The sequence below is a fragment of the Haemorhous mexicanus genome, chromosome 3, assembly GCF_027477595.1.
Source record: "Haemorhous mexicanus isolate bHaeMex1 chromosome 3, bHaeMex1.pri, whole genome shotgun sequence".
NCBI classification, from domain to species: domain Eukaryota; kingdom Metazoa; phylum Chordata; class Aves; order Passeriformes; family Fringillidae; genus Haemorhous; species Haemorhous mexicanus.
The window spans coordinates 97,603,906-97,618,163 of NC_082343.1; the positions used below are offsets into that span (position 1 = coordinate 97,603,906).

General features: G+C 39.5%; 1 protein-coding gene across 1 annotated transcript in view; it reads right to left on the reverse strand.

Annotated features, from left to right (window-relative positions):
• Positions 1–425: 425 nt before the first annotated feature.
• The window catches only part of DLGAP2 (DLG associated protein 2), a 103,433-nt gene continuing 89,600 nt past the window's right edge, over positions 426–14,258 (reverse strand). The window contains exons 10-11 of the mRNA XM_059842802.1: positions 10,228–10,380; positions 426–7,874 (exon numbers count right to left, since the gene is read on the reverse strand). Of these exons, the coding sequence (XP_059698785.1) occupies positions 7,656–7,874; positions 10,228–10,380 (372 nt within the window). The 3' untranslated portion in view covers positions 426–7,655. The remainder of the gene's footprint in view (positions 7,875–10,227; positions 10,381–14,258) is intronic.

Consider the following 14,258-nt stretch of genomic DNA (forward strand, 5'->3'; position numbering starts at 1 on the left):
ATTCACTTTGTAAAAACAAATCCATTCAGTTACTTCTGCCCACAAATGACTGCTTACGAGTAATTCAGTTTTGGGGTTTTTACAAACAAAAGACACTAGTATTTTTTTTGTTATGATACACAATGTTCTCACTCAAAATCAGTGGATTCCATTCTATACCTACAGTATCAATGACTGTAAATCAAAACACATAGATGGAATGGCATTGCTTATTCCATTAGTTGTTACTTTCCATCAGATTTTATATGTATCTTTCTTTGATTTATGGTAAAAATCCCATTAAAATTATTTTTATAATTTATTTCCTAACACCCCAAAGGCTACAAGTCTAAAGTAATAGTTTAGTGTTGTCTACAAATTGCCTAGTTGGAAATGTCAGATTTTAACTAATGCAAAATTTTAAATGTAATAAAGACTGTACTCTATTTTTTCTCAAAAAATTTAATTGCAGAATTATTTACAGGAGATGAACATAAACAATACATAAACCAATTGAAAGAGGCAGCTTCATAAAAGAGCCATGGGGCAAAATAGTGAAGCACATTTTCTTACAATCAGCTGGAGGTGAGTAGAGAACCAAGAAAAAAAGAATAACTCAATAATAAAACAATTTTCAAATATGTCTTCAAAGTAACAAATAACATTCTGGTAAAGAAGATATTACTGAGAAGCAATAAATTATTGTAGCAATGAAACAACATACTGTACATTCAATTTAGGTATCCTGCATGCTACTAAATAGAATTTATCAAAAGAACCATAAAAGCATGAGAAAGAATTACATAAAATAGTTTAATTCTAGTGGAGTGTTGCTTTATACAGATGGTGAATATTTGGCACTCAGTTCATCCTCATTGTTGATATGATTTCTTATGTATATATATATTTATATATATTTATATATACTTTTAATGATAACTAAACAGCTAGTTTCCTGGTTCTAACATTCCTTGAAGTTCTATAGGAGGCATTTAATTTAGTCCTTAGGCCACACTTGATTATTTTGGCAGGTCCATGGTAAATGATAGTATGAGTTTTGTCTCCGTACAGAAAATCCTGCACAGTCATAGTGGCTTTTCTTCAGGAAAGAACAGTTTTAGAGCATATAAGCCAGGCTACTTGAAAGGGAATTTTGTTTCAGTCAGGAAATTAATGTATAAATTTAACTAAATAATACATACATGCTGAGCCCTTTTAAAATGAGATGGCCATTCTATTAAACCTCCAAAGGGTAAATCAAAGGATGGATATGAGCATGTGGGTTCCATGGTAATTATAAACAAAGCTGGCATATCTTTGTGAGGACTCTCTTCAGAGACTCAGATCTACTACCGAGCCCTCTGCATGACTCTGACCTTCCTGAAAGGAAAAATGAGCTCCTACAAAGTAATGGCACGCTTGCTACCTTAAGTCCTTCCTACCTCAGACTTGCTGAGTCAGATATTGATCTGAATTATATTGATTCAGATCTGATATTTCTTTCTGGTTTGAGTTTCTGAGTGTTGATTCTAATACAACTGGGATCAGAACTTAGCCCGGTGCTCTGCAATAATCCGTCTCACAAAGAAGAAACTTGTATGACAGTGAAGCTTTAGGAATGGGAAATGGTGTGTTGAATGAAAGAGTGGCAAGGTAAGAAGAAAATTCCTCACTAATGGACTGTGTTTCTGAATAATGACTATATATTCAAATAAGCCTCCCCCTCATTTATGCTTAGGTGAAAATATCCATGTTTTTGTACCTAGAGAAGTAAAAAATCCTGTCTAACAAAACCAATTTAGAAAAATAACAATTTGGCCTTAATAAAATATAGAATTAAATTGCCAGCTGATGAAAACTGTTCTGTGTTTGCTCAGTTAAAGAGCAAGCTGTGTAGACAGACTAATTTACCTTAACTACGATCTGACTTCAAAAGCCCAGTTCTCTTCTGGCAATGAAGGGTAATGGGACAAAAGCTGGGTGTGGAAAGTGGATCAGTGAACATGCAGTCTTCTTCTGCCATAATCTTTTATGAAATGCAATATGCCTTTAATGAGAAAAGATTTAGAATACCGTTTTTAGATACAGAATCATAGAATTGTTTATGTTGGAAAAGACATTCGGTAATGAATGCCATGGCCCCTTTCAGCTATTGGGACTTTATTTCATTAAGAGGAGCTGAATCAGCCCACATATGCTGGCCAAATTTTCTTTTGGGCAACATTCCATTTCAATTTTGGTTTTATACTTGCTGTCCTGAACAGCCTATTATGTAGTTAAACAGCTACAGCATTATGCCATAGAGGTAGCTGCATTTCAGAGATAAATTAAGCAATTTCTGTGGATACAGAGGGCTTAATTCCTGACAGGACTCTGTATATGCATATGAGTATGCCATGTTCCTGAAAGATGGTCCCTGGAGGTGAACATGGTGAATAGCTGCTGATGGGCCATGGGGCTGCAGTAGGCAGTGAACCTGCCACAGCCATCAGTGTTGAGGATGAGCTGCAAGAAAGTGGCACAATCTGCAGGAGTGAGAGTGTTGACTGTGGCTCCTGGGTCTGGTTCTCTGGAACCTCGACAGTGAAAAATCATTATGTGTATATATATTGATACATGTATATATCCTCTTTCTGTTCTGTGCAGTATGAAATGGTGGCCTCTCGTCTGCTGATCCTGTCCATGCAGAGAGAGGTGCCCCCATTGCTCTGCCATAAAAGAACCCTTAGGGTTGGGGCTGAGTCTCACAAATGAGCAGCTGCCCAAACCAAAGCACAATCATCATGCCTCAGTGCTGTGCCCCACATCATCCCTGGGCTGGAAGCAGACCTGGGGAGAGAACAGGGCACCTGGGGAAGGCTGCTTGTGCAGCAAGGACCCCGGATGGATCTCTCCCGCTAAGAAAGCGAGGGAAATGCACTTGAGAAGGGGAGACTTGCCAAGATGCCTGACCAAGAGGGCTCAGCTGCCGGTGCCATCAGCTCCTGTGCCTGGCACCAGCCAGGAGTCTCCTCTGGCACCCTCCCAGGGAGCTCCTCCACCGCCAGGACCTCACTGCCGTAGTCAGGAACAGAAAAGGCAGAGATTGTTCTGGATGATTAATTTGATGCTCATCACTCCCTGCCTACTCCCTAGGGGATGGTATGAGCACTGATTGCCCTCATCTTTGCTTTGCTCAGGTCTTCCTCTTGGTTCAGTGAGTCTTTTCTTCTCCTTCAGCACAGGCTCAGACTGTGAGGTCCCAGATGCTGGAAGCGTGCTGTGGAAGGAAACTCCCAGCAGCGTGGGGACAGGTGGGAGAACCCCCAGCATCCCGCCATGCTGGGTTACCTGTCCCAGCTGCAGCCCAGCCTGGAGCTTGTGTGTTGGCTAATAAAGTGCTTGGAGATCCTTCTGGATGAAAGGCACTGTGTAAGTGTGGGTGCCAACCTGTCATAGACCAGGAAGCACCTCTCTAGACATTAAGGGGTTTGCTGATTTTCCTTACCTCGAGCGCAGTTGGCCGGTGGTATCCCTGCATCATGAGATGCTCAAGGAGCAGTAATGGGAGTAAGGTTGCTTCACGATTCATTTAAGCTCCCTTACACTGAGGCTCTGGTCTCACTGGTTTCCAGTGCACACAGCTTGACACCTGGAGCTGCCAAACCAGCTTCAGACCTCAAATGGGCATGCACAAACCAGCCATTGATGGGTCAGCCTCCAGTGTGCCCTCGCCACTGGTGCCAACTCTGACATGCTGAGGAGGACATCAAACCCACCAGCTGGGCAGGGCAGGCTCAAGGCTTTGAGTGTAAAAGGCTGAGCTGGGCTGATTGGAGGTCTGGGGGGCCTGCGTGGAGAGGGCCTGGGACAGAATGGTGACACTGCCTGAGGTGCCACGGGGCCAGGAACCTGTCAAGGGCACTGCTTCCACAGGCCACGAGGAGGCTGCAGGCCCCCTGTGACACACTGTGCCACGTGTGACACTCGTCACATAGCAGCTCCTTGCAAAACCACCCCATGACCGAACATTCCTTGACTATATACTAGACGCAGTGCTGAGGAATTGGAGTACTAATTTACTGATACAGCAGGACGTGGGCTTATTTATAAACAAATTATTTCCATTATATGAAATATATGTTATATCTATCTATATATATGAAATTCACACACTTTCCTATGCACTCTTTAATTCCTTCCTGATGGATTTCAAATCTAATATAGTGTCAAGGTTTAAGCATGAATGAAAATATCATTTTTTGGTATTAAACTGTACAACGTTGTTCATGTTTGCATCCTGCCAAAGGCCATTCTAATTAGATGGACATGAAATAATAAAACGCTTCATAGTGTACTTCACCAAATTACAAAGAATTTCAAATCTAAAAAAATATACAAAGCAAAAATAAGTATGGCAAATATCAACAATTTTACCATTCAGGCCTTTTTCCTTATTTAAATTTTCTGAATTCTTTTTAGTATACTTGTGTTTTACAGGCAATGACTAAACAAGCAGAGACTTTCTACAGTTTTAATGTGGTAAAATACATATTAGCCCAATTAATATTTAATTAAACACCAGACTATTTTGCTATATTCAGCTGTTTTGAGTGGGTCTATACCATGAACTCTCAAAGGAGTAAGCGTTCTAGTTCCTATCTTTCTGTTTATTTATATTCCCCCTACTTTGGTTTTGTAACTGACTTTTATTTTTGTGATGTGGAGTCAGATTACAATCGATCTGGATATATGTTTATTAAGATAGGGTGTTTCTCATGTCAGAGAATGAAGCAATCTGATTTATTTGCAACACAAATATTATAAGCATAATGTTATCTTTCTAAACTAACCAGGTGTACAATATGTAAATTATAATGGCTTATTTGCCTGAAAAGATATAATGTTACCTGTACAACAGTTTAATATATTGCACTTCAAAATGTAATGTGCACAGACAACATTATCAAATTTGTTGGTAGGCTTCTAGTTTACTTTTGATTTTTTCCAATTGTTTTTGTGGGATTTTTAGTTGTTTTGTTTTTTTGTTTGTTTGAACAAGGTGGAACAAACGGAAATCATAGATTTATAAATCTTATACTGAGAATTTTTTATAACAGCATGGGAAATGTAGAACACAGACTCCTCCAAGTCAGCATTATTAGGCCAGCTGGGGTCTCAGTTCATCTGTAATCTGTTTGGTTTACAATTTTTCTTCATAAAGTCTGATCACTGGCAAGATCAGGTACAGCTTGTCTTGATTGCATGACCTGTTGCTGCAGGTAGGAGGGTTCAAGTGAGTAAAGCAAGTGATTCCTCCTGGAAGTGTACAGAAAATCAGATAAAATGTGTCAGCTGCCTTATGTATATATGTGTACAGGTGTGTGTGTCTCTATTTTAAATTTCTTCAATCTAGGAAAAATACTGGCTTTGGTTTTGTGTGGATATTCTAATTAGCAGCTCCACTTTAAGATACCAGTTTTCAAGATTAAAGATGCCAGTCTCTGCATGTACTTCTGTATTTAAAATAGTACAACAAATATAGGAAGTAGCATCAATATTGTACACTGCCTAGGGTTCATCTCTTTCCTCAATAGAAAATGCCTTGGAAACAAAAAGGATGGGAAATACATTGTTTTCATCTATAGAAGAATATTTCAGGGATTTATTGTTTTTTATTACTTTTTTTTGTCTTTTTTTTTTTTTTTTTTTTTTGCATTCTTGAAGGATATACATTCGTCTTGGTTTTTGCTTCAAATATAGTTTAAGGCTGTTTGGTAAAGTATATACCAGATACCAGGCTCAATTTACAGGGATGTCTTCTCACAGGAACTTCTCAAAACTTCATCTCTAAAGATTCGTACTTTGAAGCCAAGCATGCTTTATCAGTTGTCCAAAGACAGAACTCATGCTTAATACCACACACTGTAGGAAAAAAGAAGGAAAAAACCAAGCAACCAAACAAAAGAAAACATCTGAAGCAATGTCAGATCTGCAAAACCTATGGTACTTCACGTTTTCACTCATCCATCAGGCTGCAGGGTGTGTGGGATTTGGATTTAAAGTGCTCAACAGGTGAAGAACCAAAGTGCTTGCGTATAATTAAAGAATTGTTCTGCCTATGGCTAAACACATTGCATTTGTTAAAGAAGGTAAACAGGGAATGTGGTACCTGGGGCTGTCTGTCTCACTGGGTTCTCATTCTTTTCATCTAAAATCGTGTTCAATAAGATTCAAACCTTGGTATTGGGGGCTGCATGTTGCTCCTTTTATTGCGTCTTCACCTGAAGACTTCTAAGTGCTGGATTGCTTGGGTGGCTCTGGAAGGTAGGTGAAGTGGAATAATTCTGTCCTAATTTGTTTTAAATGAAAGCCTCTTGACTGTGGTAGCTACCACTTCTCTTTTCTGACAATATGAGGCTTGAAAATATATTATTTTCCTTATATTCCATGGCTGGAAATCACTTATCTCTTGAGTCAGGTTTTTGTGTTTTTTTTTTTTTTTCTCCCTATGTCTGTAGCAAGCAAGAACCTTATTCTTGCCAGAAATGATACTGCATAGAAAAATAGTTCTAAAAAAATTACAATTGTAAACCACAGTTCACCTTTACCTTAACATAACCATTTAAACTTATATATACTTACCACTCACATTCATATTTCTTAAACTGTTTACAACATCACAACTGGCATTTTAAACAAGCAAGATTTTTTTGTTCTCAAGGATACCCTGGAAACTCAATTGTTATAACAATTTGAGAGTTTGAAATAGTACATGTAGCACAGCTCTTGAAATGAAAGAGAGAAGGTTTATAAAATAAATATTAACATGTAAAAGAACAGTTAAAAATGCAATGAGTGGTCCAAAGGAGCAAGTATAACTTTTTCTTTACTCATCTTACTACAGAAGATCTAACTTTTTAAGGCTTCCGTTTTCCTTTCACCCATCACTCAAGTCCTCTTGCATTACAATTTTGCTTAGGTTTCAGAGTGTCGTTATTCTGCTAACAGCAAACGTTTCTTAGTGGACATTCCCACCATCACCAGACTTGTATGCTTCTTGGTTTCTGATGAACTTTGGAGTTTTAGTGGCTGGATATCCCTGTTCATCTCCAGAAACTCGAATGAGATGAGAGACCTAATGTTATTTTGCAGTAACAAAGATGAGCAGAGTGGCAGAGCGCATGGGTAAATATGTTAGCTGGATTCTAGGAAAAGAAACTGAAGGTCAAGGAGATAAATGGGTTCTTTCTTTCCTGCTCTTTACATTTGTAGCACCTTCTACTTGGATTAGCTAATGCCTCTAGTGAATGGTGAGATGCACCCATTTATAGTTTGTTATTCTTATCCCTAATTATCACACATTTTATAAAAATATAAATAACAAAAAGTAAGCTGGGTTCCATCTCAAGAGGTGTTTCTTGTTGTCCTCTGAGAATATATTGGATAAGTCAGGTCTTGACAAGCCCTATCCACTGTAGCTGATTGTAAGTCAGACAATAAATACAAAAAGAAGTCGTTCTTGCGGTGAGCTCAGCAAATTCTGAGGAAATCAAAAGCATTCCACTGTGCTTATGGCACAAAGAACACAACATCAAGGGCATATTTAGTGGAGAGAATGAGACAAAAATTACCAGGTAAGTGACAAACTGTACAAGCATTTTGTTTAAAAAAAGGAACTCTGCAGCATTCTGTCTTTAAAGCCGGGTTTGAGCCTCTGGGATATAGATCTCAATGCTGTCTGCACGCTCTGTGGCTGAATTCTGCCGGAAAGAGGCTGCTCGCTTGGCAGCCATCAGCCGTCTTCTAGCTTCTTGCCGCTGTCTGTCAGGTAGGTCCAGAGATTTTTCTCTTGTGATAGGGAATTTTCCTTTTGGGGGCTTCTTTGGTACAGGAGGAGGAATCTTTCTTTCTTCCTGCAACAGGGCATTAAAACTAAGGGTGAGCTGCGTGTAAAAGGTACTTGTCAGCAGAGCATGCACATCAAAGACATGAAATGCGAAATACTGATTACATACATCAAGCATGCTCCATTTTTGCTTGCCCATCAGCTGACTAATGGATGACATGAACAGCTATCTGCACTAGGGACACTGACAAAACCCTCTAATTTGACAACCATTATGCATTCTGTGGTCCTGTGCCTCAAAAAAGGCTGCGCTTCCTTCCATTGTCCTTGCAGGTATTGGCACATGCAATCTGCACACCTCACTTTCATATGGATTTGTTTGATTTAAGCTGACACATTATTACACTCATTATAAACAGAAACACACACTGTCTCTCCAATAGGAATTCAGCGCATCTGTGTGGTCTGATCAAGTGAAAAGACTCTCTAAGATTAGCAGGAAAGGTGTTTTGATTAAATTAATCATACTGAGTTTAGCCTCAGCTGGATATGAGATAGCAGCTGTGTATACATGTCTATTAGTTTAGTCTCCTCCAGGAATTGCTCTATGGAAACATTCAAGTGCCAACCCGAGAGAGAACATAGGGCTAATTGTTCTGCTTGCAAGTCTGGGCCATTTTAAAGGAAATTATTCTGAAGAATTATCAAATTATATAGTGAAGTCAGTAGATTTTGTTAACAAAGGAGCTGTAAATTTCTCTGCAGGTGTTAAATCAAGAATTGTTTTGACCATTAGAGACTATAAAATATCATATGAGGGCTTATAACCAAGGTATTATATGCTAATTTAGGTTAGAAGAGGTGGACCTCTGGAGGTGATTTCATACAATCTCCCTTCAAAGTGCACTTGAAATTAGATGCAACTTTGAAGTTAAATCAGTTTGGTTAGGTTTGGTTATTTTTGGTTTTTTTAATTTTTTTTATTTCATGTTTAATACTGGACTGTATAGCCCCGAAGATAAAGACTCCATAACTTCATTTGTATAGGTACAGTTATTATGATAGATCTTTTTGCTATATAATTTCTTAAAGTAATGGTAATAGTCCAGAGTATGGGCTGTTCCTTATGGAGAACACAGTTAATTTGATGCACAGCAGGATTCAAATAATACAAAAATTGTACTGATACGCTTATGGTTTACAGACTCCTCATTGGGTTTTTTTATTTTGTTTTGTTTGGTTGGGTTTCTTTGTTGTTTTTTTTTAACTAATTCTGACTCTACTATCCAAATACAATAGCCAAGACTAAATAACCGAGTTTATTTAAAAACATAGTTCTGCATTAAACAGGAACAGTGCAACAGCCTGGGATGATATTCCCCATGATAGCCAGTTCTGCCTGTCTTTATTTTCTCTGTCTCCTGTTTTCATAAAAGCTCCGTTCCTGTCATCCCATCTTATTTTCTTTACCACTTTTAGTTATTTCCCTCTTAGGAATATCACAGTTGCTGTCACTATTATAATTTCTTACTTCCAGTTGTCACTAGTAAGCAAGAGTTGCAAACTCACCATCCACCAACCCGTTGGCTGAAAATTAAAATCCAAGAGGAGCATGAAGAAATGAAAAAGTTGTCAAAATGCCTCCTAATTTCTCCCAAACCAAACAAATATTCACCTGAGGTCAACAGTACTGACTTAAACCAAATGCTGTTTTCATCTGACTGATACAATAATAAGCAGGGATAGTGGGATAATCAAGATAAGGGATGAAGTTCTAGAGAGGGGAAAGGCAGTTTCAGAATTACACTGCTGTTATGGGCAATTTGTCACCTTTGGTTTGTAAGCATCATGTGGGGCATCTCCCAGGTGGTGGAGTTGCAGGGCAGAGGTGCAGCGAGTTCGCCAGCAGCGCTTTGTCCCCCAGAAGTATGTCAGCTGAGCTTTAGTATGACCTGTGCTCTGTTCTGTCACATGCTTTTCTCTCATTCCGGTTCTATTATCATTTGTGTCATGCAGGCAGGGTTAAAGACTGCAGTGTTCAAGTTTGAGCTGCCCCAAATGTAGCAGAGTGCTGAATTTACCATGTGTGAATTCTTGGGCTATTTTCTTCCATCTGAATTGATTAAGAACATATTTCAGTTCTAGCTTTTAGAATGTGAATAAAATAATTTGAACAAAAGTGTCATGGAGTAAACTAGCTTAGCAAAATTCATTTTATTTATTATATATAATTCAGCTCAGCATTGTTAAAAAAGAAAAGACTCCTGACATCTGACGAACGTTTCCATTTAAAAATTGGGCCATGCCAATTAAATACTTCCCAGGGTTAGAAACCTATTGTGTTTCACTATTGTATTTAACACAAGGGGACTGCAGAACTACAAATGGGGAGTAAATGGCATTGTCCACGGTCTGCTTACCTTCCTTTCAGGTGATTCTATTATTTTCCATTCATTGAGTTTCAACTGGTGCAGTTCATCAAACTTCATGCTGACATCTTCAATTGAGAGCTGCAGTAAGTCCCAGAAACCTGCAAGGTCCTGGGAAGTTGGTCTTGGCATGGCACTCGGGTCCTGTAGAGCACAAAGGAGAGAACATGAATACTCCGGGAGGCTTTCAGCGGCGTGTGCTGAGGCAGGAAGGGCATGGTGCCAGGTTTCATTGCTGCAGCACTGCTCGGTGCTAAGGCTCTGCGTGCTCTGCAGCTGGGAGCTGTGACTGGAAAGCTGTGCCTCCTACACAACCCAAACATGAATGAGTTGGATGTCACACGCGAGCCTTCCTGAATTTGCGGCATGGGAAGTTCCTTAGCACCATATGCTGTGCTGACCTGCATTTCTAAAAAGGAACAAGCCAACAGCCTCTGTCTGCTGATTATTAAAGGCAAGGGGAGCGTGGTTTGTATTCCAGCCAGCCTGAAGTCTTCCTGGTTCAAAATTACATTCACGATAGCTGATTAAGACAAAACAATGCCACAAAGACGTCACCTGATGCTGAACTTGATGTTAACATTTTCTTCAAATGTATACATGAAGTATGAAATCTCGATGGGGTGCTTGGACTTTGTTCTCCGGGGAGCTGAATCACACTCAGGAACTGGGAAGATATTACTGCCAGGTACTGCAATTAAGAGGCTCTATGTGCTTAAGACTTAATGGAGCAAACATTGGTGGTAACAATTAGCAAGATGATCCTGTATTTAATAATTAACTTGATGCCAGTGCTGGATAAAAATTGTATTAGAAGGTAGTATGAAGACTTTTAACCCTATACTCTCTGAGCACTGGTACTAGTTCAAGAAGAGAGTTTTGCCACTATTGAAATAGGGCTTAATTGGTAAATATGTCTGTGAAGGCAATGAAGAAATGCTTTTTTCCTTCCAGGACAGGAGGAAGCCATTGATTTTTTCCTTCTAGGACAGGAGGAAGCTTTTTTCCTTCCAGGACAGGATGAAGCCATTCTCTCTCCCAGCTCCATTCTTTAGACCATGATGGTCTAAAGAATGGAGCTGGGAGAGAGAATGTCGAAACCATACCAAACAGAATCTGGATCTCTCCCTTTCTGGCCAAAACCTGCGAAGACTAGTTTGCTATGTCAGCATAACTACTGCTATGGCAGGCTCTGTTCCCCACCTTTTCCTAATCTAGTGGTCAAAAGCATTTTATATTTAAAAACAACCCCACAGCCGTCTAGAAACTGGGAGATAAGTCAGCATTGCTATTGAATTCCTCCCTTGAATCACACATTTCTGAGGGTTTTAGACTAGGAATTGCTACTCAAACTTGGGTTTACAGATCCCACTGTGGTAGATTAGGGCCTGGAACTGAGCATGACAACATGTAGCGTCACCCATATCTTGACCCCTACTGGAATCTGAGCCAAGAACAACTTACAAGCCTTCTTTACTAGAAGAAAGTTTCATTTTAATAGGGAGCTTCGGGGACTTAAGAGAAGTGGCCATATAGATTATATCAGACATCTGGGAAACATTACAACTCCAGATTAGTGTCTACTGAAAACTACTTCATTGGATTGTGGTGGAACCTGGTGTGTTTTGTTCATGATCTGTTCACTAACAAGCTAAAGATAGAGGGAATAAAACACTTAGACCTAAAACCATGTGTAACCAAAGCCGCATACAATCACAAGTATATTCTTGCTTAATAAATGCTTGCTTAAAATATTCTTGTTTAATAAATGCTTGCTCAATAAACCATAAGTTCTAGAATTTTAGGTATGACCACTAAATAAGGAGAAGTCGACCAGAGGATGACCGAGGAAGACTAGCAGCCTTCATCAGACAACTACCTGCAGAGGACAACCCCTTAGCAACAAGAAGACACATGTGCAGAGTACTTTCTGGACAACGAGAAGAGATACAGAGTAAAAGTTAGACTGTATCGAATAGGGGGTGCGGCAGTCCTTGGCTAGCGGAGGCTCCCCTGTCGCCCAGCGCTGATTTTGCTTATGCCTTGCTTGCTGTAATTAATAAATTCCAATTGGACTAAGCTTATTGGAGTTTGCTTCAATTCATAACAGGATGGATCCCAATTTGTTACAAAACAGATTAAAATTTATGTCAGTGGGGTTACTTACTCTACAGAGGTCAATATTTCAGGTTTTAGGAACTGATTCCCTGTGTGAAATTCATGAGGGAAGTCCCACAGCAGTCTGTCTCATCTTGCAATCTGTTGTCTCCTGCCTGGTCTCCTCACTCACTCTCCCCAGTTTCCTCTAAACAGCCAGAAAATGATTCTACTCATTGCAAGGGCATTGCCTTCTGAATCCAGGCTAATTACTGTTCAGTACCTTTGTGCACCCCATTCTGCTCACAATGTTTGTGAAGACCATGGCCTCCAGCACGACTCTTGCAGAGGGCTGTGCTGTGTGTGCTCTGGACACAAGAGGGCTGCCTCCTGCTTCTTACACATCCACAGTTCATGAATAAATGCTGGCACAAATGAGTACTATTACAGCCAACTTAGTTTTGAATAGATTGGCTTAAACCTGCTTCTTCTCAAAAACTGCTTATTTATTTGTATCTTACTTGGAATTCATCTTTGCAGCCCTCTTTTTAAAGGAGGCCTAAAGCAAGCAACAAGCACCTAGAGGGTGCTCAAGCTGCTCTGTTTTAGCCTGCAACCATGACATACAAGCTGAGCAGGATCTGTGCTGACTAGACAGCATGGAGAAGGACACTTCAAAGAAAAAAAAGGGCGGTAGAAAAAGTAATGTTAATTATACAAAAGAGACTAGTTATTAACCAGTAATGACATTTTCCTAAGTAGTTAGTGGGAACAGTATACATGTAGGAGATAGCCAGCCAGATTGATAAAATAGGAAACTTCACTGAAGCTTACATTACTATGAATTTACCTTAAGTGAGAGTCTTTGATAAGAGCTTCTAACACAGAGAATAATCAAATGCACCACTTGAAGTTCCCACGATCCTTTAGAGAAGTCCATATGTGACCTTCATGGTTAAATTTCAGTTTGAGTAAGTATATTCCTCTGAAATCCTTGTTGCATTTTGAAATGGCACAATTAAATGCTGCTGGTTTGTGTCCTACATTTAAGCTTATAGATGCTGAACACTGTCAGAGAAACTGCCATGTGGCAGCCCTGTACATGCTGGATGTTTTAGAGAAAGGGAGTACACAAGCTGGGAGCATTCCCCTGGGGCACTGAGGTGCTGCCTTAGGAGCCTATGGAAACCCTGCTGTAGGTATGTACCAAGTGACTATTTAGCAATAAACTTTATCATTAGGTATAGGAAGAAATGCCTCTAGGCATAAATGACCTACAGTCAGTTTTGCAGCTACTGCTTTCTGCAGAGCCCATTACTGATTTGATGAAAGTGAAAGATTTTCAGAACCTAAATCTTGAGAGTGGGGCAAAGCCACTATTATGGACTTCAGAGGTTTATTATCCAAAAAGAGAAAAAGAGAAGTAAAATCTTGCCATCTTTTTGGTTGTGTTGCCTAAAAAGTTGTAGATTTGTCCTTGTGCTCTCTATTGCTTTTGTAGTAATGAATTGTTCTTTTTCCCAAACAGCTGATGGCTGTGCTGAGCAGGAGCTGCACTCGCTATTACAGTAGTGCTCTCGAGCACAAGTGCTGGGCCCACTTGAAGATAAATGAAGTGGAGTGGAGGTTAGGCTCTCCAAATCTTAGTTTGCACAGATTAATCAATCAGGTAATGGAGGGCATTTTTAAATTTGCAGAGAGAAAGTTTCAGACAATTATGAAGATTCCCTTCTTTTGGTATGAAACAAATTACTAGATAGGGAGCATACATCACATAATTGATTAAAAATACAGATGTGCTCAGTTCTTGCTTGTCAGACTTTGTGTATATCCTCTGTTATTCTGTAACAATTTTAAAATTCTTGTTTTGACAGAGTTTTTGATAACTGGATTCTTTCCTAATGAGGACCATGTATCTTAATATT